The sequence below is a fragment of the Helianthus annuus genome, chromosome 10 (genome assembly GCF_002127325.2).
Source record: "Helianthus annuus cultivar XRQ/B chromosome 10, HanXRQr2.0-SUNRISE, whole genome shotgun sequence".
Lineage (NCBI taxonomy): Eukaryota > Viridiplantae > Streptophyta > Magnoliopsida > Asterales > Asteraceae > Helianthus > Helianthus annuus.
Genome location: NC_035442.2, coordinates 48046731 through 48074158, shown reverse-complemented (window position 1 = coordinate 48074158; position 27428 = coordinate 48046731). Strand labels below are relative to the sequence as shown.

General features: G+C 38.6%; 1 protein-coding gene and 1 long non-coding RNA gene across 6 annotated transcripts; one reads left to right on the top strand and one right to left on the bottom strand.

Annotated features, from left to right (window-relative positions):
- Positions 1-1359: 1359 nt before the first annotated feature.
- Positions 1360-6516, top strand: LOC110885554 (probable protein kinase At2g41970). 5 transcript variants are annotated; one of them, XM_022133251.2, is made up of 9 exons: positions 1360-1417; positions 1879-2089; positions 2197-2458; positions 3518-3644; positions 3713-4007; positions 4542-4674; positions 5190-5276; positions 5974-6167; positions 6317-6516. In XM_022133251.2, exons 2-8 carry the CDS (start codon positions 1983-1985, stop codon positions 6097-6099), a joined length of 1137 nt encoding a protein of 378 aa, XP_021988943.1. In that variant the 5' UTR covers positions 1360-1417; positions 1879-1982; the 3' UTR covers positions 6100-6167; positions 6317-6516. The 5 variants fall into 5 exon arrangements, with proteins under 5 accessions (XP_021988943.1, XP_021988946.1, XP_021988947.1 ...); XM_022133254.2 differs by having other exon boundaries at positions 1360-1594; positions 5984-6167; XM_022133252.2 differs by having other exon boundaries at positions 1361-1594; positions 1879-2088; positions 2199-2458; positions 6317-6510.
- LOC118483295 lies at positions 5283-6382 on the bottom strand. The gene is made up of 3 exons (XR_004870227.1): positions 6296-6382; positions 5583-6190; positions 5283-5469 (listed from the first exon to the last, which is right to left on the bottom strand). It is a non-coding gene; the product is annotated as an uncharacterized LOC118483295 (long non-coding RNA).
- Positions 6517-27428: the final 20912 nt, after the last annotated feature.

The window sequence follows — 27428 nt, the reverse complement described above, 5'->3', positions numbered from 1 at the left end:
GTTGTTTTGGTTTTACATTAAGTTATTTTTGTAATTTCACACCCACTTAACAGAGAAAACAAACTGAAGTTAGAGCCAGGGACTATCCGGGAACAAAAAATGAAAAGTTGGGGACTATTCAGGTAATTTTAGAAAGTTGGGGACTATAGGTGAAAAAATATGAAACCACAGGGACTATCCGGGCATTTTTCTCTTTCAATTATAAATATTTTGAAATAATGTTATCTATTTGATGAACTGCTTATAGCATTCAAATCCCTTTCATCAATTTCTTTGAGGGTGGTTTTTATATCATAAAAAGTTGTTGTAAGTGATTGTGAGTGGTTTTTATATTAAAAAATGGTGAGTTTTGAAGTTAGAAGAAGGAAGAAGATTTGACAAAATTGACCAAAATACCCTTCCTTTTTATTTTTAAATTTTGTCACATATGATAATTATATTGCGTCCTATCCTTCTTAACCAAATCTAACTTCCTATTTAATCCTCTCTCATAGTATCATTTACCTTATTATTATTTATTGGGTTTTAAACTTTTAATGATCAACATGTTATTTTAATTACATATGATTTATTCCCGATTCATTCTACAACTCAAAAATTTTGGAAATTTAGAATTAATATAAATAATTTTTTCAAGCCCGTGAAGCACTCCCCGATTAATAAGCTAGTAAGTTTTGCATAAACAATAAAAGAAAAAAAACCAAATATTGAGCATAATGTCACGGGTTACTTTTCGACCCCCGTGTGGCGTCCCCAAGTCCCCGGGGACAAGCCAATCTATCCCGCTTCTTTGTGTGGGTCCCTATTTCGTCCTGCCTTGGACTCATCAGGAGAGCGGCGCCAACTCTCGACCAGTGGTGCGTTCGTCGTTTGCACGACTAGGCACGTACACCTCTTCATTGACACTGACTCCGTCCCCCGATAAAGTCTAAGACTAGTTAGTAAGCCAAGCGTTCAAACACAACGCACAGCATTGCGAGCTTCAAATATTTAACCCGGACAATAAACTCCAAAATTTGATTTAGAGTTAATTATTGTTTTCGTCCCTGTGGTTTATAAAAAATCACTATTTCAGTCCATTAGTTTAAAAATTGTGATTCCAGTCCCTGTGGTTTTACTTTCGTAACCATTTCAGTCCCTGTGGTTTCACTTTCGTAACCATTTCAATCCATTTATTCTGTAAGTACAGGGACTGAAATGGTTACGAGGTGGACTAAAATGGTTACGAAAGTGAAACCATAGGGACTGAAATCACAATTTTTAAACTAATGGACTGAAATAGTGATTTTTGACAAAACAAAGGGACGAAAACAGTAATTAAATCTTTGATTTAAAAAAACGTTCAAAAGGGTACGTACATCTATGCAAATGATACAAAAGAAACCCTTGAAACAGAAACTGATTTTCTTCGAACCAGGTTGGTCTTCTGAATTTCTCATTGGGGGGAAAGAATTCAGAATATTCATAAAATCCCAAGTTTTTTCCACTCAAGTCAAGCCCATACGTCTTCTTGCTTTCCCCCCTTCGATCCCTGATTCAACCCTTTCGATATCATTTTTCTCTTTCTGTGTTGACATCAACTTATTGTTATAAGGTAAGTTGTGATGTTTACATGTCAATTTCACGTATATTACAACTATTTTGAATGCAATAGGGTTTTTATTGTTTAATTGGTTATGGGCACCACCTGTTTGATGAAATGCCTCAATGGGTGCAATATTTTTTTGGGTCTTTTTTCTTAAGATTTTTTCACAAGGGTTTTTCATTTTCTTTTTCTGCAATGCCATTATTCAGTGTCTGAAGAAAATAATAAAAGAAAGTTAACATTTTTTTATGGATAATCCTTTTTGATCAAGATTTTATGTTTGCATAATGCAGGAATTCTCTTGTGTAAATTTTAGACAAAACGGTATTTTGTTTGTTGAAAATACGGATAGACTATAGAGAGCGTATGTTCGAATTATTATGCACGCGTTTATATAATGTTCTCATGCTGTGGAGATGGTAAAGAGGACTGCACTCACGATACAAACGCAAGTAAAGCTAAAACCGCGCAACCGAAAGGGCCAACTTATGGAGGAGGAGGAGGTAACAATCCTCTAAACATAGTTATCGCATAGTATATGTTTGTGACTCGTTATTTAATGCCCAAACATGTGATTAGTGACCACAAAACATAATTATGATGCTTGTACTAGGTAGTAATAGAGGAGAACCAAGAAGCAATGGAGCAGTTAGAAGCGGGGCCCCTCAAAAGGTCTTACCGATTGAAGCACCAAAACTGTCATTGGTTGATTTAAAACAGATGACTGGTAACTTCGGTTCACGTGCTTTGATTGGAGATGGTTCTTATTGTCAAGTTTATTATGGAAAGTTAAGTGATGGGCAAGAAGCAATTATCAAGATGTTGGATACCAGCTCTTCTTCCCCCGAGCCGGACACTGATTTTACCAACCAGGTGAGAGTTTTGGTTTCTTATTCGTTAGCAATGATAAAAGTATCTATGTAAGGGTTTTTGGGGGAAAAGATACTTGTTTATATTGAGAGGTTTAAGTCATAGAAACAAGGTTCAAGTATGCAGCTTACGGAGGGTGTTTGGATGTGCATTTTGAAACTGATTATGTGATATTGAGTAAAGTACACGGATGGTCCCTGTGGTTTACCAAAATTTTGGATTTGGTCCCAGCATAGTTGTTAATGGTGCATAGCGACCAGGTACTTGTATGCTACATAGCAAATAGCGATACACTAGAAAAAAAATTTATATGTATATTATATCAAAATACCATGGTGTATACGCTATTTTACATGTATATTTAACAAAAACCTAAATTCCAGCTATTTTATAGCTATATTTAACCGCTATTTATATTAAAAAAACTGAACTCCCGCTATTTATGGCTCCATACCTTGTAGCGACCGTCAACCTATACGCTACGCTATTCACTCTAGTGACCATAGCGACCGCTATTGACAACTATGGTCCCTAGCTTTCCAAAAGTACATGGATGGTCCCTATGGTTTACACTTTGTAACACATTTAATCCCCAGCCAACATCTTATGGTTTCAGCAGGTCCAAGTTAGGGACTTAATGTGTTACAAAGTGCAAACAACATGGACCATCCTTGTGACTTTTGGCAAAATTGGGGACTAAACACGTTACAAAGTGCAAACCACCGGGACCATGGTGTACTTTTGGAAAGCTAGGGACCAAATCCAGTTTTTGATAAATCACAGGGACCATCTGGGTACTTTACTCTAATTATAATGAGAATATGAGAAAACCACGTATGATGCTGTAATAATCAGTTGTTTGAGTGTTTGGCAAATTATTATCATTATTATTAAAGAAAATTATTGAAAAAATGATCAAATTATTTATATTCAAATGTTAAACACGAAAATTTACATTTTATCTGTTATAATTCTTTCTTAAACCGTTTGTCCAAATTTTGCAACTTATTATTATTACTACTTGATGAAATATTTAATTCATATATTTTTCGATGTATGCAGTTGTCAGTAGTTTCAAGACTTAAGAATGAATACTTCATTGAGTTGCTTGGTTATTGCTTAGAGGAAAACAACCGAATCCTGGTATACGAATATGCACCCAAGGGTTCTTTGCATGATGTATTACACGGTACACACAAATAATCTTTCCATTCCCATTATACCCTTTACAGCGCTTACAAATTTCATGTGTCACAGAACACATTTGTTTGGTGAGTATAGGTAAAAAAGGTGTAGAAGGGGCTACTCCTGGCCCACTTCTCACTTGGGCCCAAAGAGCTAAAATTGCTTATGGTGCAGCAAGGGGCCTTGAGTATTTACATGAAAAGGTTCAACCAGCTATTGTTCATCGTGATATTCGGTCCAGCAATATCCTGCTGTTTGATGATTATCAATCGAAAATAGCTGATTACAACTTGAGCAATCCTTCTGACACTGCTGCTCACTTGCATTCAACTAGAGTTTTGGGAACTTTCGGCTACCACGCTCCAGAGTGAGTCTTGCAATATGGGCATGTTGGGTAATGGGTCAAACAAGTTTGGGTTGAAACGGGTTATTATTTAAGTAGTGATAGTAACGGGTCAGTTGATTAAGTAAACAGGTTCGGCTTGAAATGGGCCATTGTTTTTAGTAAGAGTAGAGAGGGGACTGATTGGGTTCTTCGTAACATTTTTTCGTCCAGTTTTGAATTTTTTTTTCAATTAGTTAATGTGTCAATTATTATGACAAGATCAATAATATTACAATAAACTTTTTAATAAAGAAAATTAAAACTTTGGCCTACTTTCAGTGCTTTTGACTCATCCCCCTTTTAGCTCACACCCTTTTGGTTCGAGTAGTTTTAGATAAAATTATAAAATGCAACCGAAATTAGCTCGTTGATAAATATATAAGTTGGAATGTGTCCTCTAATCTTTCTTATCAAACTTTAGCAAAAGAAGCTTTTTAGAACGTACTTTTGTTTTGTGTCTGAAAGTTAGTTAAAGAAGTTGATGATATTGGGCTAATATTCATGGTTTTGATTTAGGTATGCGATGACAGGGCAGGTAAGTCAGAAGAGTGATGTTTATAGTTTAGGGGTTGTTCTTTTAGAACTCTTGACAGGAAGGAAACCAGTGGATCATACGTTACCAAAAGGAGAACAAAGTCTTGTTACTTGGGTATGTTGCGACGGATAATCCTTTTTAACACTCTTATTTACATTAAATAATGCATCTTTTTTCATGTGGTATGTCATGAAAGTTACAATTTTTTTTTTGTTGGTGAATCTCCATGTTAATATTAGGGGTGTAAACGAGCCGGGCCGGGCTGAGCCGAGCCTAATGTGTGTCCGCCTAAAGCTCGATCTCGGCTAGTTAAAAGAATTTCAAGTTCGAGGTCGGGTCAGGCTCGGCTCGTTAGTATGCTTACAATATTATATTATCACAAACGTCTGAATTTCCTTTTTAATAAGCAATTTAGAAGGTTTTATGTATTTGAGTACTTTTAGCGACTAACTCAGATGAATGCATTTGTAAAGGGGTCCAATTTGCCACCTTTAGTACCAACTAAATTCAATGAAGATTCTTTTACTTTATTTTCAGGAAGTATATTTTAGGTAATTAACAACATATGAAACATTTAACTGTGAGTCAAATTAAACATTGCGATTCTCTTTATGGTGTGGTTGTTACAGGCAACCCCAAGATTGAGTGAAGACAAAGTAAAGCAATGTGTTGATCCAAAGTTAAATGACGATTATCCCCCGAAAGCAGTTGCTAAGGTCTACTTCATATTCCTCTTCCTCTTGAAATAAAATTCTCAACTGTTACACGTATATATGTTTTCTCATAGTGACACAAACACATTATTAGATGTGGCAAGATGGGTGGGTTAGGTAACGGGTCAAAATGGGTTGGGTCGGAAGTCAAAACAGACCGGCTCTAGTTAGGCTGACTCGTAAACACCTTTTGTACCTTATTTAAACTTAAAATAGCTAATGCATTGATCAGATTACAAAAAAAAAAAAAAAAACCAATAGAATAATAATCTGAATATTTATAAAAAAAAGATTTAAAAGGCTGTCTACTTTAAATTAGAATTTGGCTGACTTTCAAACTTGTTTAACCCATTCGCCTTTTAGCTATTTTGGTGGGAACCCTACCTAAATTTGTTGTGATTTGTGTCTTGATTTATGTTTCGCAGAAGGAGTTTTATGGATTGCATAAGATTCTAAGAAGTGTATATGCTTAGAGCATGAAAATTGAAATATTTTGGAATATGAATTAAATAATCACAAAATGAAAATTATTTGCAATAACTTATAAATATCTAAATAAAGTGATCTCAAAGGTGTATTTGAATCTTTCAATCAAATGATTTTGGTCCACTTTCAACACATCTCCTCTTTAGCTATTTACTATAAGTACACGGGTCGAAATTCCCTGTCCACTATAGACACTGAATTGTTGTCGGTTCAGTTGGCAGCAGTTGCTGCACTTTGTATCCAATATGAGGCAGATTTCCGACCAAATATGATGATTGTTGTGAAGGCTCTGAGGCCTCTTGTCAATGCCAAACCAGCCCGCACCGAATCTCAAGCTTAGCATACCAACTAACGGGCCTGAACTCGATTTATGAAAGGCGTTGTATTGGTAAACACATGCTCCCAAAAGTAAGTACCAACTTCTTTTGAGCCTGATAAGGCACATTCATTCAAATATTTAAAGATTAATCTGTTCATAGCATCAACTGTATCGATGAATATGTATAACAGTGTGCATTCATCACGTTTGTGCTTACTTTTGTTTCTGACGATGTCAGATGTTGGTGGATGCAAGCGTCAGCCAGGACCGTGGCATATGAGCTGGTTGTCAGCTGGAGAGCCTAAAGAATATACGGTGTATGTGAAGTGTAATTAAGATTTAGAATAGGAATAAGCAACGGAAACAAGTTACTCCAATATAACACACACCTCTTAACTTGAAAAAAAGAAAATATATTATGTGTATTCAATATGTTAATAGGCCTTATTAAAATCCCATGGGTTTTGCATTGCTTTCATGACAATATAGCTTCTATGTTAAGGCATATAAATTACTGACAGAATGGTAATCCGCATTTTTTCTTCTACATATATATCGGTATACATTGGCAAACCTACATTAGACTATGTGATATGGTCAAGAGAAAAAATGGGGTGTGGAAATTGCTATGTAGGCGCCACATTATTCCTATATGGGTGCCACATGTTTACACCTCCAAGCTCCACATATTTTTTTTTAACCAATCACCTTCTCCACGCCACATTTCCACTTCGTGGAAACCTCCACACCAACCCATCATGCGCGTGGTCCACGCCATAGGAGTGTAGTGTTCCACAACGTGGTTGGGTGCCACATCATTTTCACGCCCTTCTCACTTCCATAGTCTTACAAATTCAAACCAGTAAAGATGTGCAAATTGATCATTGGTTTGGTTTCATTTTTTTTTTTCAAACATGTATGGTTTGGTTTACGATTCAGTTACAAAACCGTTCTTTGAAAGTTGGACGGGTATATATGTATGATTTAGTTACAAAATCGTTCTTTGAAAGTTGGACGGGTATATGTGTCTGATTTAGTTACAAAATCGTTCTTTGAAAGTTGGACGGGTATATATGTATATTGAAATTAGAGTAAAGTTCTATTTTGCTCCTTGTGGTTTGATCCAAATATCCAATTTGCTTCAATAGTTTCAATTTGACTTTTTTGCTCCTTGTGGTTAGCTAATTGGTTCAATCACTTCCCTTACACTCACACCCTCCAAATCAATTTTGTTATCAAGGGCAAACAAGTCTTTTTATGTAACTTATATGCATAGTTGTGTAAGGCTTGAATCAAGTAGACGGGCGTGTACAAATAGTACACGACCATGTAAGCTACTAAAGGAGGTTATAACTTAAGTGGTTAATTATTTAGGATGTGACAGGTGGGTATTTATAGGTTGCCAAAAAGGGAAAGGAGGGCAAGTGTCGAATAGGAGGTCACCAATCGGATGACACTCTGATCGGATGGCTATCCGATCGGATGGCCAGTCGATCGAGTGGCTCCGACGAGTTGCATTTTGATGTTTCGTTTCGCATGCTGAGCGTTGCGATGCGTTTGAGCGAGTCTTGATTAAGTGGTGCGATAGATTAATAATAACCACACAAATACTATATCTAACATACAATCATTATAATTAACTTGCGTTTAGCGTTTGCGATTAAATTGCGATACGATAGAGTTGCAATTGCGTTTCGATTAATGACCACAAACATAAAGTAAACATGCACAAGTAACGCATAAGTAACACACACACGTAAAATAATATTCAGAATATACCAATCAAGGTGCGAGCACGATTGCGATGCGATTAGTGGTAAAGCGAATAAGTGATAAAACATGTGATAAACATCGATTAAACCACGATTATTAATAGATACTCCACATAATACAACTAAAGCGATTAGTATAAAAGATTTGATTACAAGTCAAAGTAGTCAAATCAATAATTAAGCAAGGAGTGACAGATCGCAATTAGCAATCTTTTCTTCATTTGACTTCAATCTTGACTTTGGCTTTGACTTTCGTAACACGGGGTGTTACATGCAATACGCGGACAATTATAGTATTTTAATGTTGGTTATTAACATAAGCCAGTTTATGCGGTAAATTCAAGTAGGTTGTGTTAATTGTCATATGGTAACCATAATACGTCAGTCATATGAAGTTTATTTTACCGATAACCCGGTGTAATACACGGGTGAATAACCTAGTTTATAATAATCTAGTGAATATTTTACTTTTTATAATACGTATTAATATCTAAGTAAATAAATTTATTAAAGGTAAACTATTAACTAGATTATTATCAATATCTCAATATTATCATGTTTCAACGCATTTGGAAAGGAATACTTGATATTATTTTAGTAAATAAAGTTATAAAAGGCAAAATATTAGCCAGATTATTATCAATATCTAAAATATTATCATGTTTCAACAACTTTTCAAACTTTTCTAAAACTTGTTTCATCAATCACTTATATAAACTTTACATATTGTCTCGAGTAAATTTCAAAGTTCATCCTTTATGTATGTCTAATATATCCAAGTATGTCCTTTATCTTTAATAACCTCAGAAAACATCCTTAATGTTTGAAAAACCAATCAGGTTATGTCCTTTACCCTAAACCTTGTTTGTTTTCCCAGTTAAATCAGGTCATGTGAGAAGCACATGAGGGTATATTGGTCTTTACCTTAATACTAGAAAAATAAAATTATAAAAAATTCAAATCTTCTTTCTCTTAACTCATAATCTGCACATTATATCTTCAAAACTTCAAACAAAACCCAGATCTTCAAAACACAAAGAAAAAAATATTAAAAACTTCAAAACCCAGATATTCAAAACTTCAAAACCCGGATATTCAAAACTTCAAAACCCTGATTATCATCAACATTATCATCAATAACCCATGAACAAAAAAACCCCCAATTTCTTACAACTCACCAAAATTAGGGCAACAAAGTGGTTTATTGAGATCTAACAATCCTACCACCACCACAACCTACCTACCGCCACCACGACCCACCTGTCGCCGCCATCACCACCGCCACCACAACCCACCCGTGTTGACTGTTTGACTGATGTTGACCCGACACCGAATCTAAACCGAAAATGAAACTGAGTCGGTTGGCTACTTTGACCGGACCCGAACCCAAACTGAAACTGGGTTGTAATGAATCTGAAAATAAATCCAAACAGAATCCGATTTTGAGAGATAGCTCGTTACAGACCTGAGAGTAAAAGAGGTGAAGATGACGAGTTGGATAAGTTTACCGGAGAAAATTCCTGAACCCACGACTGCTGTGACTCGAGAGGGTCGCTGGAACCACCGCCGCCGTAGACGACGGCACCGGCTCCGCCGGTTCTCTCTCTCTTTCCTGCCTCCTCTTCTGCTCTCTCTCTCTCTCTCTCTCTCACTCTCTCTTGAATATGCCAGGTTGTGGTGCTGGTAGGATTGTTAGATAGAGAGAAGAAGGGGTATGTTGATGTGCAGGTGATTGAAAGATGGAGAAGATGATGGTGGAGTTTAGGGTTTTTATTAAGGTAACGACCAATATACCCTCATGTGCTTCTCACATGACCTGATTTAACTGGGAAAAAAACAAGGTTTAGGGTAAAGGACATAACCTGATTGGTTTTTCAAACATTAAGGATGTTTTCTGAGGTTATTAAAGATAAAGGACATACTTTGATATATTAGACATACATAAAGGACGAACTTTGAAATTTACTCTATTGTCTCTCATAAAAAGTCGACGGTGGCGGATAATGTTGTTATTACTTCTAGTGAGCTGCAATGGAATGTCTTATGCTCTCGGCCTCCATGTGATGAAGAAGAATAGTAGCAGTGGACCGGGTTGTTGAAGATACTAAATGAAGTAAAGTTTCAAGGTGATGTTGATCAGTGGTTTTGGAGATCGGATGGCAATACGGCTTTCACAGTTGCTGCAATTAGAGACGAGATTATTAAGCGCTCGGTGAAGATTGAAGAAGAATGGAAACATTGGAATCGATGGGTTCCTCCGAAGATAATTTTTTTCTCATGGAGGGCTGCTTTGGGTAGGATTCCGGTCAATGAGGAGTTAATTAAAAGAGGTGTTGTGCTTCCTAATCCGAATTGTCCAAGATGTGACATTAATGTTGAAACGGTGGATCATTTAGTTTGTAATTGTTCTATGGCTAAGCTGATCTGGTGGAACATTCTTGCGTGGGTTAAGTTACCAGTAGGCAACGTGTTTGGTTCGGTTAAAGATGTTTTGAATTTCAATGAAGGGAGGAAAGGTTCTAAAGTTTGGAAACAGGTGATTAATTTGATTTTTCAGGCTACACCTTGGAAGGGTGTGATCAGATTCGGCAAGAAAGGAAAGCTCGCGCCTCGATATGTTGGACCTTTTAAGATTCTGGAAAGGATCGGCAAAGTGGCCTACAGACTCGAACTACCGGAGGAACTTAGCAACGTCCACCCGACTTTCCATGTATCAAACTCAGAAAGTGCCTAGCCGAGCAGGATTTACAAGTTCCACTGGAGGATCTCCAAGTGGACGAAACATTACACTTCGTGGAGAAGCTTGTCGAGATCATGGATAGAGAAACCAAAGAAGCTCAGGTGCTCACACATTCCCATTGTGAAAGTTCGCTGGGAAGGCAAACGAGGCGCAGAGTTCACCTGGGAACTCGAAGGTGACATGTAGGCGAAGTACCTGCAGTTGTTTGTTATGGCCAAAGCCTAATTTCGGGACGAAATTCCCTTAAGTGGGGGAGGCTGTAACACCTCGTGTTACGAAAGTAAAAGTCAAAGTCAATATTGAAGTCAAAGGAAGAAAAGATTGCTAATTGCGATCTGTCACTCCGTGCTTAATTATTGATTTAACTACTTTGACTTGTAATTAAATCTTTTATACTAATCGCTTTAGTTGAAATATGTGGAGTATCTATTAATAATCGTGGTTTAATCGATGTTTATCACTTATTCGCTTTACCGCTAATCGCATCGCAATCGCGCTCGCACCTAGATTGGTAGATTCTGAATATTGTTTTACGTGTGTGTGTGTTACTTATGTGTTACTTGTGCATGTTTACTTTATGTTTGTGGTGATTAATCGAAACGCAATCGCAACTCTATCGTAACGCAATTTAATCGCAAACGCTAAACACAAGTTAATTATAATGATTGTATGTTAGATATAGTATTTGTGTGGTTATTATTAATCTATCGCATCATAGAATCCTCCATTTAGGAACCTCTTAAGTATCATAGAATTCATGTAGGAGGTAGGAAAAACAAGTCTTCAATTTAGGCACCTCTAAGTATTCACCACTACACTTGATGCTATGAACATTCAAAGAGGATCTTGAACTTACAAGTAATAATAGAATATGAACAACTAATCTATGAGAAATCATCAAGCAATGTGTGGATCTTTAAGTAGGATAGCCCAAGCTAATCCTAAATCACACTTTAATCAAGTCTTAAGCTTGAACATCACTTGTGGGTTAAACCCTTGAACAAAACAGAAAGTTTGTGAGGTTTATACCTCTGATTTTGAATGTCTCAACCTTGTTTTTAAGCCTAACTAACCGTAGATGTGGTTATAAGCATAAGGACATAGGTTTGAGATGAGTTTCCTCAAGTTTAATCATGTTTATCAATGTTTAAATCAAGAACAGAAAAATCAGCCAACTTTGGAGCCTTTTTGGCGACGTTCCAGGCTCTAGTTTTCTAGGGAAACCCTCTGGAAACGTTGCTAAGATCAATATAAAGCAGTAGGAAAAAGAATCGAATGAATAGGACAAGAAAAGAGTGAGGTATGCTCACTTTTGTAAAGTTCTATGAATTTGTCTTGCTTCTGATGTTGCTGCGAATTTCAGCTGGTTGAGAGGGATTTGGAAGTGTTTCCAAAGTGAAAATAGCTTGGACAACACTTGGGTTTTATAGGGAAGGATTAGGGTTGGGTTTGGTGAAGAATTAAATGCTAAAACCAAGTTTAAAATCAACTAAACATGAAAATCCCGCTCAAATTCGCGAGCTAAATAAGAAATACGAGTTTTATTTATGATCCAAGTCTCGGATTTTACAACGATTACAACGAAAGAATGATTACAAGAACACAAGACTTCCAAAAATAGAAATACAAACAAGACTTTCTAATTATGGAAAGTACAGGGCGTTACAGTATATATGATATTAAAATTTGAAGAAAATATTTATATATAATATTAACAATAGGAGAAAAGATTTGATGCTGTCAGGTGGTTTTCTTTGGAATTAATTTACTATCGAAAACCATCTTCTTCGCACCCCTTTTCATAAATTTATGCACACACGCTACCAAAAAATATGAATATTAAAACTTGTTCAACTTAATTACGTATAATTGAAAATTGTCTAAGCGTCGTATACAATTGAAAATGGGTATTAATATTTGTCGGATTAGGCTACTTTAGAAACCCACCTAAAATCTAAGTTGTCGGATTTGTATTGTTTGAAAGACATGAAATCTGTATGACTTTTTTGTGAAATATTTGTTTATTAGTATGGGATAATGAACTAATTAAATATTGTCGCTAAATTAGTCGTCATGGATTCTCTTGAGCAATCTGATTCGCTTAGTGTCGCGTCCCGATGATTCTTAAATGCCCTAACACGTAATGACTTAAAACGACGCAACGAATATGAGCCTTAAAAATTTCTTTCTTTACTAAATACATTGCTTACGTAAAGACTCAGTTACAAAATGTTTAACATTTACTAAAAGAATTAACAACATTCATGATGAAATAATACTACAAGTGTTACATAATCTAAGCTAGGTGACCGTTCTTCCCGTACAATCCTTGCTCTTTGACTCGATCTACGCCAGCTTATCTTCGTTAGTAATAGAGAAAATCCGTGTAGTTCCTGTGGACATCATTTACAACTTAACCATTAGTCATCGACAACATCATACAACACTATTATCATATAATTAAAAACCGTATAACATTCAACAGTATAAACTTAATCCATTTGATTATCCTCTTGAATTCTCTTGTTCCGAGTTCGACTTTAATTCTTCATGAACCCGATGTTCTCATACCTGCATTACATTCCAACCTCAAGACAAATCATTAGTATTCATCAATACTCAAACGCATTGAAACCGTTCTTACTTACATTCATAGCAACTTACAACGTACATACGTGCATCCCTACATTCATATATATACTTACGAGCTATTGATCACCACTTTTATTTTTATTAAACTTATTCTAACGTGTTAGAATCACAGCCTTCCATAATATAAATCTTATACACATTAACATACGTACTTACTCGTTCCTACACATTTGCCTATAACTTTCCTTCTCTAACACATAAGCAAATCCATACTTATACTATCGAAAGACTTCATATCACTCATTTATAACCAAAATCAAGTTAAACATTAGTTATGAGGCCTTGAAAACAATATAAAACTAGTCCCGTAGCCAAAACAAACAACATCAAATAATTTGCCAGCAGCAAGGGCTCTCGCGGGCCGCGAGAGCCTTGGCTTGTTTCCTTCGCGGGCCGCGGCCAACGTCGCGTAGCGCGACAATAATTCAGAGTTGTTGTCGCGTAGCGCGATAGCCCTATTTCGACAGAAAGCTCCATTCTGTTGTTGTACTTGCCCAACTATGATTTCTAAGAATATTTTCAACTAAAAATTTACATAGCTTTTGATCTACAAATCCGTTTTACATGATTGTTTTTCCTACGCGATTGTAAATAGATTTTCTATCATATGAGCTTGTAATATAACATTCGGACTAAGAACAATCTTAACTTAAAGCCTTCGGCTTTACATACTTATTTTCAACTATTTGACCCATTCATATATTTATTACTAAAACTCGCATATCTTGGACATACCACAACCAATTCACTCAAAACTTATTTCTATTTGTCCGTAAAACACGGTTTTACATTATTAACTAAAAATCTTTACCCTGGGTCCTTAATCTATACATGCTTCATTATTATTACAAAGCTTATGCACATTTGTTCGACCCGTTCGTATTATTGTTAAACAACTCTTTTGTTTAAAGTCAAAAGCTAAATCTTTTGACCATTAACCCAAGTCCCATTTCTCGGTTAGCGCACTTATATGCAATTCTACCCATTACCCGGTTACAATACCATAGACATTACTTAGACATCATTCCGTCATGTCACACCCCCAAAATCCACAAGCGGAGTATCACCAATCATATTGAACAATGTATTTAAAGTAAATAAAATCCAACCACGCAATATAATTGGTGTTCAAAAACAAGTTAACCAAGTTTAAGTTAAACAGCGGAAGCATAAAACGTAAAACCAAAATATAAGTTCAATAAGTTTAAATATTAACATGGCACACAACGGTCCATGTCCCACAACGACTCCTCCTGCTCGTGCAAGCTCCATAGATACCTAACGTCCTGCAAGGCATGTAACAGCAAGTCAACAACAAAGTTGAGCGAGTTCACAGTTGATGTTCGTTTTAAAGTAGTTTCAAAAATCATGAGTTTGTTTGCAACTATAGGTTAACCAGCTTTCCTTGTTTTCCAAACCATAATTAGTGGGGGCTTCCCCATGTTGTAAACCACTAGACTAGTTATAAATATTGGCGTCCTTCCCAATCCGAGGATGGAGGTACGTATTCTACCCAACCGAGAATACGCAGGTTAAATGTAGACGTCCTTCCCAATCCGAGAATACGCAGGTTTAGTGTAGGCGTCCTTCCCAATCCAAGGACGGAGGTACGTATTCTTCCCAATCCGAGAATACGCAGGATTAAATGTAGTCTATTAGTGGTGAATATACAGGTTTCATCTTTAGCTTCTTAATCCCATTCCCAACGCACCGGGAATCCCATGCCTTAAGAGTGTGAACTCACCTTGGTTTGCTCGGTAAGATTAAAGTATGTGTTCACAGTTTGATCAATCCAATCCTAGTATAGTTTCAATGCCAGTTAGTTACTTACACACATAATTCGCCTATTCATATTATGTAATTATGAACAAGCATGGCACATATCATTACACAAACTATAATAAGTGTTTGGGCCCTATGTATTTTCATATTACATGAACACATATCACATTAACAGTTCACAACTCATGAATATGCATACAACCAAAGTTCATAACATTCCATACTCACTTAGACCACCAAATTTTGTGTTAAAATTGCATATGGTCGGCCATCATTTGGCGGCCCTTCAGGGAGCTTTAACATGACCCAACTCATTTGTTGTTTGGCCCCATCCAAAAAGGTGCGGCCCTTACCCTAAAATCCAAACCTCTCGGCCCACAAACATTAAACATGAAGATCACCAATAAAATAATCACATAGCATGTGGGCCTACTTAGACTCGGTTGGGTTTGAGCCTAACAGAAGGTCATCAGCGGTAGTACGGCCCACTGTGACCAGCCCGCTGCTTCATTGCTGGGCCACCCGGTTGATCCAGTTTGCTTGTATCACCCAACTTCAGCCCAACTATGTGCCTAGTTCCCCTTTTTAACTATTCACGCCCAACATAACTTATGTGTCTGGACTGAATGTTGTTCAGTTTTATGTAGCCCAAACCGAATACAAACCCATCCCTGTTATGACTTATTGCCCCTCAATAGACTAATTCACTGTCATCCTTAACATAACCGTAACCTAAATGCATGCAACAATTTATCCAAATCTCATAGAAAGCTGCCCTCATCATGTTAAATGATCAATTAATTGCCATCCAAATTTCATAAACATCATCACAGTGGGTATTATCATATCAAAATCATAGAAGTCCTTTAGTGACACACAAGCCATAAACGATCAACCCATACATATAAAACAAAGTCACGCAAACATAATATGCATATAAAGCAAGATCATCATCAAATCGAATTCTAATAATTTATATACCCACAGCTTTAGATTACCAAGATTATGCCATAGAGTATAATATGTTAGTTCATCCTTTAATCCCTATAATTACTTCATCATGTTAGTCGGCTTTAATCATGATGTTTATATCATCAGGCATCATCGCAGCCCCTATGACGACCTCTAACCATGTAAGTTTCTAATATTTATCATAATCACAGTTTCATAACAACACATAACACATACCAACAATATCATGCAACTATGAACGATAACAGACAAGAACTACTAACCAAGACTTTCACCGAATCAGATGCTAACTCGAACGGGAAGAGGGGCCTGCCACTGCAATCGTGCGATCAGGGGAACTTAGGGTTTCTTGCTTGTGGGTTACATAGCATATGGCATATTGCATGCCCATATATGCACTTATTAATTAAACCGGTTGGGCTTTAGTTTACTTAGGTTAGTATAACTAGGTATGCTTTTAGGCTTCAAAAGTTTTTTGGGCTGCAATAGTTAGGGCAACAGAAAGTGGGGTGCGGCCCACATAACAATCAGTTAATCCTCATGGGCTTCATCCGGCCCAAGCATGACTTCGGTGTACAATTGCGTTTGGTTTGGGCTTCGGCTCGTGTAACTTGGCCTGGAATAACTAGTGTGTGTGCGTGGGCCGAAGGGGGTGTAACAAGCGCGGCCTAATCTAATCTAAGGCCCAAACATACGAACAGTGATTCCCGTTTACGTTAAGGTTTAACAACTAACAAATAGCAAGCATTCACCGTAACATGTGATAAAAACGTAGTATAACAGTAATAATACAAGATTAAGAGTTACGAGGTTAGACGACACTAACCTTGAAAGTTCGGGTTGTCACATCATCCCCAACTTGAAAGAAATTCCGTCCCAAAATTTAGCACGTAGTTACTGAGGAAGCTAGTTATGTTGCGTGTTTTCCTGGGGTGTCACATCATCCCCCTGTTGGTTTGGAATTTCGTCCCGAAATTCCGCAGTAGCTTCGGCCTCAGCAGTGGATTCGCTTTTCTCAAACAATTTGGGATATTTTTGTTTCATTTGGTCTTCTCGTTCCCAAGTAAACTCTGGGCCACGATGGGAGTTCCAACGAACTCGAACAAGAGGTATTCTGGTGCGCTTGAGAACCTTAACATCTCGGTCGGTAATCTCTACAGGTTCTTCGACGAATCTCAGCTGATCGCTGATGGTGAGTTCCTTGAGAGGAACTATGAGGGTCTCATCTGACAGACACTTCTTCAGATTGGACACGTGGAATACGTTGTGAACTCCGCTGAGTTCTTCAGGTAGATTCAGCTTGTAGGCCACCTTGCCAATTTTCTCAATGATTTCGAAAGGTCCAACATATCGAGGGTTGAGTTTTCCTCGTTTGCCAAAATGAACTACACCCTTCCAAGGTGAGACTTTAAGTAGTACTCGATCCCCAACTCGGAACTCTAGTGGCTTCCTTCGCTTGTCAGCGTAGCTTTTCTGACGGTCACGAGCTGCCGCCATTCATTGTCGTATCTGAGCAATCTTCTCTGTTGTGTCTACTACGAGTTCTGGGCCAGTGATTTAGCTGTCGCCAACCTCTGCCCAACAAAGAGGTGACCGGCACTTACGCCCGTACAATGCCTCAAACAGGGCAGCCTAGATACTGGTGTGGTAACTGTTGTTATACGAAAACTCCACTAACGGGAGGTGTTTTTCCCAGCCATTACCAAAGTTAATTACACATGCTCAAAGCATGTCTTCAAGGGTTTGGATGGTGCGTTCAGACTGCCCATCCGTCTGTGGATGATACGCCGTGCTCATGTCTAATCGAGAGCCAAAGGACTTGTGCATAGCTTGCCACAATTCAGATGTAAAACGTGAGTCACGATCAGAAATGATGGAGGTTGGCACCCCGTGCCTTGATACAACTTCCTTTAGGTAGACGTCTGCTAGAGTAGAAAACTTATATGTTTCATTGATAGCCAGAAAATGTGCAGACTTGGTCAGTCGATCCACGATTACCCAAATGGTATCATTTCCGCGTTGACATCTAGGCAGGCCTGTAACGAAGTCCATAAAAATTTTCTCCCATTTCCATGTCGGTATCTCTGGTTGTTGAAGTAGGCCTGATGGTTTCTGGTACTCGACTTTAACTCTCGCACAAGTCAAGCATTTACTGACGTAGGTTGCTATGTTGGCTTTCATGAGGGGCCATCAGTACGTAGTCTTGAGATCGTGGTACATCTTATCCGAACCAGGATGTACCGAGTAACGAGATTTGTATGCTTCATCCATCACAAGCTCACGTAGATTACCATAGAGTAGAACCCAGATGCGCCCTGTCACGTAATAAGCGCCGTCTTCCTTTTGTTCTAACCGTTTCCTCGATCCTCGCAAAGACTCAGCCCTGATGTTCTCTGTTTTCAATGCTTCAACCTGAGCATCTCGTATCTGAGCGGAAAGACTAGAGTGAATGGTAAGCTGTAACGCACGTACACGCTTAGGTTTAGACTCTTTCCGGCTGAGGGCATCGGCCACAACATTGGCTTTACCCGGATGATACTTGATCGCGCATTCGTAATCATTTAGGAGTTTGACCCATCGACACTGTCGCATGTTCAATTCCTTCTGCTCAAGGATATGCTGGAGACTCCTGTGATCGGTGTAAATAGTGCACTTGGTACCTTATAGGTAATGCCTCCATATCTTGAGTGCAAAAACAACAGCTCCCAGCTCCAGATCGTGAGTAGTGTAGTTCCTTTCGTGAACTTTAAGTTGGCGTGATGCATAAGCAATGACTTTCTCACGTTGCATCAATACACAACCAAGTCCTTGGATTGACGCGTCGCAATAAACCACAAAATCATCGGCGCCTTCGGGTAACGAGAGAATAGGCGCGCGAAAAAGTCTCTCCTTTAAGTGCTGAAATGCGGATTCCTGTGCATCACCCCATCGATAGGTGACACCCTTCTGAGTTAGCGAAGTGAGAGGTTGTGCAATCTTCGAGAAATCCTTGATAAACCTTCTGTAGTAACCCGCTAAACCCAAAAATTGGCGGATTTTTGTTGGTGTACGGGGCGCAGGCCAGTTCTTAATCGAGTCAACCTTGGATGGATCCACATGAATCCCATCCGCATTTACCACGTGGCCTAAGAAATGGACTTCACGAAGCCAAAAGTCACATTTTGAAAACTTAGCATAAAGCTGTTCTGCTCGAAGAAGATCCAAAATATCGCAGATGATGCTCGTATTCCTCCTGACTCTTAGAATAGATCAGGATGTCGTCGATAAAAACAATAACGAACTTGTCCAAGTAAGGTTTGCACACTCGGTTCATGAGATCCATGAAGACCGCAGGTGCGTTCGTCAGCCCAAAAGGCATAACCAGAAACTCGTAGTTCCCGTAAAGAGTCCTGAATGCTGTTTTGGAGATGTCCTCGTCTCGGACTCTCAACTGATGGTATCCCGATCGCAGATCAATCTTTGAGTAGAAGCTCGACCCTTGCAACTGATCGAATAGGTCATCAATACGCAGAAGATGATAACGATTCTTCACGGTCACCTTGTTGAGTTCACGATAGTCAATATACATGCGGAAGGTACCGTCTTTCTTTTTCACAAACTGGACTGGAGCTCCCCAGGGCGAAGAGCTAGGACGAATGAAACCCTTGTCTAACAATTCTTGCAGTTGAGTAGATAGTTCTTCCAATTCTGATGGAGCTAACCGATAAGGTGCACGAGCTATGGGCGCTGCTCCAGAAGCTAGTTCGATTTGAAACTCGACTTGACGATGAGGTGGAAGACCAGCTAATTCCTCAGGAAATACCTCAGGGAAGTCGCGTACAATCGGAATGTCTTCTATCTTCTTCTCTTTCGTTGACGTGTCAGTAAAGAGAGCTAAAATGGCAGTGTGACCCTTTCACAAACACTTCTGGGCCTTAAGAAAAGAGATGATGCCCACCACAGCACCACTCTTGTCGCCACGAATCACGAGAGGTTCTTCACCAAAATGAGGGATGCGGACAATTTTCTCATTGCAAAGAATTTCCGCTTGATGTTGAGATAACCAATCCATCCCAATAACAACGTCGAAACTACCTAGAACGATAGGAATGAGGTCGATAGAGAAGGTCTGATCAGCAAGAACGAGATTACAACCCTTAACTATGTGTGCGGCCTCTAAACTTTTACCATTTGCTAGTTCTACAACGTGCTTGGTGTTCAAAAGTGTTGGGGTACATTTAAGCATCTGACTAACTTTTAAAGACACATAACTGGTATCGGCACCCGAATCAAATAAAACAGTAACAAAGAAGTCGTCCAGTAGAAACTTACCCGTCACAACATTGGGATCGTTCCTCGCTTCACCCTGACCAATCACGAAAGCACGACCCTTGGCACCATTGCCACCATTGTTGCCCCCATTGTTTCCGTTTCCTTGGTTGTTGTTGTTCTGATTCTGATTCAACTGTGGACAGTGTCTCTTGAAGTGACCCTCAGCACCACACTGATAACATCCCTTATTACCCTGCTGTTGTTGTTGCTGGTTCTGTGGAGCTTGTGGCTGCTGTTGACGATTCTGATTCGCAGGACGTGAGCTTCTGCAATCCTTGGCTTCATGACCAAACCTGTTACATCTCTGACAACGACCCGTGTTGCACGGCCCGCTGTGGTGCAAATTACATCGATTGCACTTAGGGTGGTTTCCCCTGTATCCACCCTGACCCTGATTCTAATTACCTGAAGATTACTGACCAGGGCTCTTGAAGTCGTCAGTCCTTCGCTGCTGAGACTGAGACTGGACCGAAGTGGAACCCTTGCTCGAATTCCCATCCCACTTGCGCTTGTTGTCACTAGGAGCATCTGAAGTAGTTGTTGCACTAATGTGCTTGGGCAGCCTGTTCTGCTCAACTGCCTGGTCAGTGAGGTGATGGGCTAGTCGAATGACTTGCTGAATGGTGCCAAGGTTAGCCGCAGTCACATGGCTCTGAATCTCTGGCACTAGACCCTTGAGGTACAGCTCGATTCGCTTGATAGGAGGATCCACCATAGTAGGACACAATATGGCCATTTCGTTCGATCTCTTCGTATACGCCTCAACTTCAGACCCGCCATCTTCAAATTGAAAAACTCCACCTCTAGCTTGTGGGTGTCGTCACGATTACAGTACGCCTCTTTGATCAAATCTTTGAAGTCATTCCATGGGGTGGCATTAGCAACGGCCAGCCCTAGCAGTTGAACCTGTGCTTTCCACCAAGTTAACGCAGCACCTTCGAGTGTTCCAGTAGCAAATTTAACCCTACAAGCCTCAGGGCATTCACACATCTCAAAAACAGACTCGATCTTCTCGAACCAGTGAAGAAGACCTACAGCTCCTTCTATGCCGCTGAAGGTACTAGGTCGATAGTCCACAAAGGTCTTGAAGGTACATACGGGAGGCTGAGCATGCTAACCTGTCGCGTGAGAAAGAAAAGACAAGGTTAAGCACAAGAGTTGGTTCGCGAGAGTAGGATCTAAACACCTAGGTTAGGTCGGAATGGCAGGTTATACCTCCTGCAGGGACTGCTGCGAGAGCCCCAGCCACTCGTTCGTTGATTAGAGCCGTCAGCTGGGCTTGAGTCAAGTTCAAACGTCCATTCATGATCTTCACATCAAAGAAACCACAAATGAGAGAGGTGTCGCGAAAGTGCATACATATGGGAAGACAGAAGAGAGCAAGCACACGTGGGTTTCAAACAATAGTCGTTATGTTGACTAAGCATACAATAAACAATGTGTTAAGCAAACTAATAGATAGGCAATATAAACATAAACCATATCACCTATAGTGTTGAGTCTTGCACGTGGAGCGAAGCGTCGTTGGGGATCGTTGAGCACTGTACAGGTTATAGTCTGGTTTTGTTAAAAAGCTTTTTCCCTTTTTGAAAACCGAGTCCACTATAACCAATGGCTCTGATACTAATCTGTCACACCCCCAAAATCCACAAGCGGAGTATCACCACGGGGAGGTGTGACTGACCAGGATCAAGCCACCATTCATATTGAACAATGTAATTACAGTAAATAAAATCCAACCACGCAATATAATTGGTGTTCAAAAACAAGTTAACCAAGTTCAAGTTAAACAACGGAAGCATAAAACGTAAAACCAAAAGATAAGTTCAATAAGTTTAAATGTTAACATGGCACACAACGGCCCATGTCCCACAACGACTCCTCCTGCTCGTGCAAGCTCTATAGATACCTAACGTCCTGCAAGGCATGTAACAACAAGTCAACAACAAAGTTAAGCGAGTTCACAGTTGATGTTCGTTTTAAAGTAGTTTCAAAAATCATGAGTTTGTTTGCAACTATAGGTTAACCAGCTTTCCTTGTTTTCGAAACCATAATTAGTGGGGGCTTCCCCATGTTGTAAACCACTAGACTAGTTATAAATATTGGCGTCCTTCCCAATCCGAGGACGGAGGTACGTATTCTACCCAACCGAGAATACGCAGGTTAAATATAGGCGTCCTTCCCAATCCGAGAATACGCAGGTTTAGTGTAGGCGTCCTTCCCAATCCGAGGACGAAGGTACGTATTCTTCCCAATCCGAGAATACGCAGGATTAAATGTAGTCTATTAGTGGTGAATATACAGGTTTCATCTTTAGCTTCTTAATCCCATTCCCAACGCACTGGGAATCCCATGCCTTAAGAGTGTGAACTCACATTGGTTTGCTCGGTAAGATTAAAGTATGTGTTCACAGTTTGATCAATCCAATCCTAGTATAGTTTCAATGCCAGTCAGTTACTTACACACATAATTCGCCTATTCCTATTATGTAATTATGAACAAGCATGGCACATACCATTACACAAACTATAATAAGTGTTCGAGCCCTATGTATTTTCATATTACATGAACATATATCACATTAACAGTTCACAACTCATGAATATGCATACAACCATAGTTCATAACATTCCATACTCAACTTAGACCACCAAATTTTGTGTTAAAATTGCATATGATCGGCCATCATTTGGCGGCCCATCACGGAGCTTTAACATGACCCAACTCATTTGCTGTTTGGCCCCATTCAAAAAGGTGCGGCCCTTACCCTAAAATCCAAACCTCCCGACCCACAAACATTAAACATAAAGATCACCAATAAAATAATCACATAGCATGTGGGCCTTCTTGGACTCGGTTGGGTTTGAGCCCAACAGAAAGTCATCAGCGGTGGTGCGGCCCACTATGACCAGCCCGCTTCTTCATTGCTGGGCCACCCGGTTGATCCAGTTTGCTTGTATCACCCAACTGCGGCCCAACTATGTGCCCAGTTCCCCTTTTAACTATTCCGGCCCAACATAATTTATGTGTCTGGATTGAATGTTGTTCAGTTTTATGCAGCCCAAACCGAATACAAACCCATCCCTGTTATGACCTATTGCCCCTCAATAGACTAATTCACTGTCATCCTTAACATAACCGTAACCTAAATTCATGCAACAATTAATCCAAATCTCATAGCAAGCTGCCCTCATCATGTTAAATGATCAATTAATTGCCATCCAAATTTCATAAACATCATCGCAATGGGTATTACCATATCAAAATCATAGAAGTCCTTTAGTGACACACAAGCCATAAACGATCAACCCATACATATAAAACAAAGTCACGCAAACATAATATGCATATAAAGCAAGATCATCATGAAATCGAATTCTAATAATTTATATACCCACAGCTTTAGATTACCAAGATTATGCCATAGAGTATAATATGTTAGTTCATCTTTTAATCCCTATAAGTACTTCATCATGTTAGTCGGCTTTAATCATGATGTTTATATCATCAGGCATCATCGCAGCCCCTAAGACTACCTCTAACCATGTAAGTTTCTAATATTTATCATAATCACAGTTTCATAACAACACATAACACATACCAACAATATCATGCAACTATGAATGATAACAGACAAGAACTACTAACCAAGACTTTCACCGAATAAGATGCTAACTCGACGGGGAAGGGGGGTCTGCCACTGCAATCGTGCGATCAGGGGAAATTTAGGGTTTCTTGCTTGTGGGTTACGTAACATATGGCATATTGCATGCCCATATATGCATTTATTAATTAAACCAGTTGGGCTTTAGTTTACTTAGGTTAGTATAGTTAGGTATGCTTTTGGGTTTCAAAAGTTTTTTGGGCTGCAATAGTTAGGGCAACAGAAAGGGGGGTGCGGCCCACATAACAATCAGTTAATCCTCATAGGCTTCATCCGGCCCAAGCATGACTTTGGTGTGCAATTGCGTTTGGTTTGGGCTTCGGCTCGTGTAACTTGGCCTGGAATAACTAGTGTGTGTGCGTGGGCCGAAGGGGGTGTAACAAGTGCGGCCTAATCTAATCTAAAGCCCAAACATACGAACAGTGATTCCCGTTTACGTTAAGGTTTAACAACTAACAAATAGCAAGCATTCACCGTAACATGTGATAAAAACGTAGTGTAACAGGAATAATACCAGATTAAGAGTTATGAGGTTAGAACACACTAACCTTGAAAGTTCGAGTTGTCACACGTCATATCAATACGACCTCCTGTTGACCCGTTCGGTCTACTTAGCTAAAATCACCAACTTCATACAACCAAAACCATATTTAACTTCAATCGTCCTCATGCTTAATTAACTAAACGCTACCTTACTTAAACAAACTAAGAAATGATTCCGGAAATCACTTACCTCGAGTGCCCGATTCGTGTATGCTTCCTTATATCCATTCCGTTAGCCTTCCATGCTTTCCCCCATCTTAACATGATCCTATACTTTCATGCCATCATGGTTACCACTTCATTAGTATAAACGCACATTCTAATATTGCATTCATTTCACATTCGTATTCTACATTAAACTTTACTCGTCAAATTCCAACAACACAAAGTATGAGCTAGAGTCGCATCTTTTCATTCTACATAATTCTTCGTGTCGTCACATATAACACATATTGATATAGCATGTACTTAATGATTTCTCTAACATAACACTTGTGACAAAAGCCTTGTTACGCTATTTATGCTCAGTTGACTTTCTGAAAGCCAACTGTCTATCTTATGGATTATCAATCTAACCTCATACATCCACAACATTATAGTCGATTATACTACGGACATCGTTTACATTCCCTACTCACATAGTAAAACACATATACAACCACAAGATCATATATGCTGACAACATAAACAATTCCTTCCATACTAGTCATCTCATAATTCCACAACTAACAACATCATTCAAAATTAACTAATTTAATACTATCCTTGAACCCGACATCATCCTTACTAGAAATCAACTAAGCACATAAGATGTACCATATCCTCAAGCAATATAGTACAAACTCCTAACGCACGCTTCTACCACATCATACTAACAATTCAAATTTTCCACATGAACTCCATCTAAAACACACTTCACATATTAGTTTGCTAAAATTACATCATAATCACTTTCTATACATATTTACCCACGACTTGCATACAATTACACATATTTGTTTTCTTAAGTATTTCATCGAACACTTGGTGGGTTTCGTATTTAAAGCATAATGTACAAGCATATAAAGCATGAAATTTACTAGTTTAAATCACATATTATCTATAATCATTTAAGTTTACATGATTCTTTCATTCTACATCAATTTACTTAGCATTCATGTATTATAAACAAGATCATACATCAAAATTTCACATATATATTTCTACTTGATCATCCTACCCATGCTAACTTCTCACCCAATGGGTTTTTGCTACAAATCAATCAAAATGCTAAAATCAAACATTATTCCTATCCTATTTTGTATTCATAACTTTCAATCACAAAAATGTTTGCATAATTTCATGATTAGGTGAAAAACCTTTTTTCTATAACTCACCAAATCAAGGAATTCGACTTACCACTTTACTAAACAAGGTTAGATGTTTGCAAATTGAGGTTCATGCATCCGATTTTCCTTGAGATTCCTACTGAATTTGATGAAAATGGTGAAACTAGGGTTTCACCTTGCCCTCTGCCTTTGTTCGATCGACCAGACACACACACACATTGTGTGTGTGTTTTAATTTTTACATTCTTTTATTGTTTTATGTTTTGGCACTTTACATGTTTGGCCCTTGAAGAATGATGTTTATATTATTATGACCAAAAGTCTATTCTTAATTATTCATAACTAGTTTTAAATTAAATAACTCATGGAATTTGGGGTGTTACAGATTCCGCCATCGGTTGGGGTATGACACGCACAAGGAATGACTAGCTTCGTACGAAGCTACTAGCCTTTGTACGAAGGCACTTCTGATGACATTTTGGCTTCGTATGAACAGTCCCTTCGTACGAAGTCACACTTTCTCAGATGAACGTCATGTTTAACTCAGTTCAGCCCCCGTCTTGTCTCATTTGTTTCAGCTACGTTACGTGATTGACGCAAGCGATAGACATATGCACTCACAAAGTTGTCCGATGTTAGATTCCAACAGCTACCAAATCATCAATAGCTCCATGTAAATTCATCAGATCTGACCTAACATGAATTTTGCGCACTCAGATATGGTTTAGGATTGTCAGATAACACATTAATAGTCCCGTGCTGCAGTTGAAAAGTATAATGATACTCATAAGAAAAGGGAAACAGTGAGATTCCGAATCATCATTTTGCATTCTAAACCTTACCAGGTAATCGTGAATGTGTTAATTATGCTTTTTCTGGAGTCATATACATAATGTCGTATCAACCACTTTCAGCATTTGTTTGTGCACTTTGTGTTAGTCTGAGTTGTTGAAAGATGCTTAGCTTTAATACCTCTTTGTTTTAAAGTCATAACATATAAACAAACAACAAATGTATTACTTAAGATTTGGTTAAAGAAATAAACAAAAGTAAAAATACATGATCTTGCATCAAAGAAATGAGTGGGCTTAAAACCATAGCAATCTTATTTGAAATTAGTGGAGGCACCTGGTAACTTGATTAAATAATTAAAAAAAGTAAGCCAGTTGCAAATTTTAATCACAAAAAATAAACAGTTTTACCACTTTCGTATTCTAAGTATTAGCGCATATACAATTATTACCGATTATGTATATATTTAGACATAGATATTGTATATGTCTAGATTTATCTCTTTCCTTATTTTGTGCTAGGGTTTGTTATTCTTTGGATCTATAAATATGATCCTCTCCTATGTAATTTCATTCATTCAGTTAATAAAATCCTCAGCACTTTTATGGTATCAGAGCCTCAGCTCTTTACCTAATCGTTTTTTTCCTCCTTGCCCAGCTTCGGCTGTTTCCCTGCCCAGCTTCGGCTGCTAAACCCTGCAATCAATTTCCTCTGTTCTCGATCGTACCATGGCCAACGATGGCAAACCTGATGATGATACAACTGTTCCACAAGAACCCTCCTAATCTGCCATC

Excerpts from the sequence above, each read along its gene's own strand:
- LOC110885554 (XM_022133251.2), top strand. The coding sequence starts at position 1,983 with ATGTTCTCATGCTGTGGAGATGGTAAAGAGGACTGCACTCACGATACA. Across the intron at positions 2,459-3,517 it reads ACACTGATTTTACCAACCAG|TTGTCAGTAGTTTCAAGACT; the intron begins GTGAGAGTTTTG and ends CGATGTATGCAG. Across the intron at positions 4,675-5,189 it reads AACAAAGTCTTGTTACTTGG|GCAACCCCAAGATTGAGTGA; the intron begins GTATGTTGCGAC and ends TGGTTGTTACAG.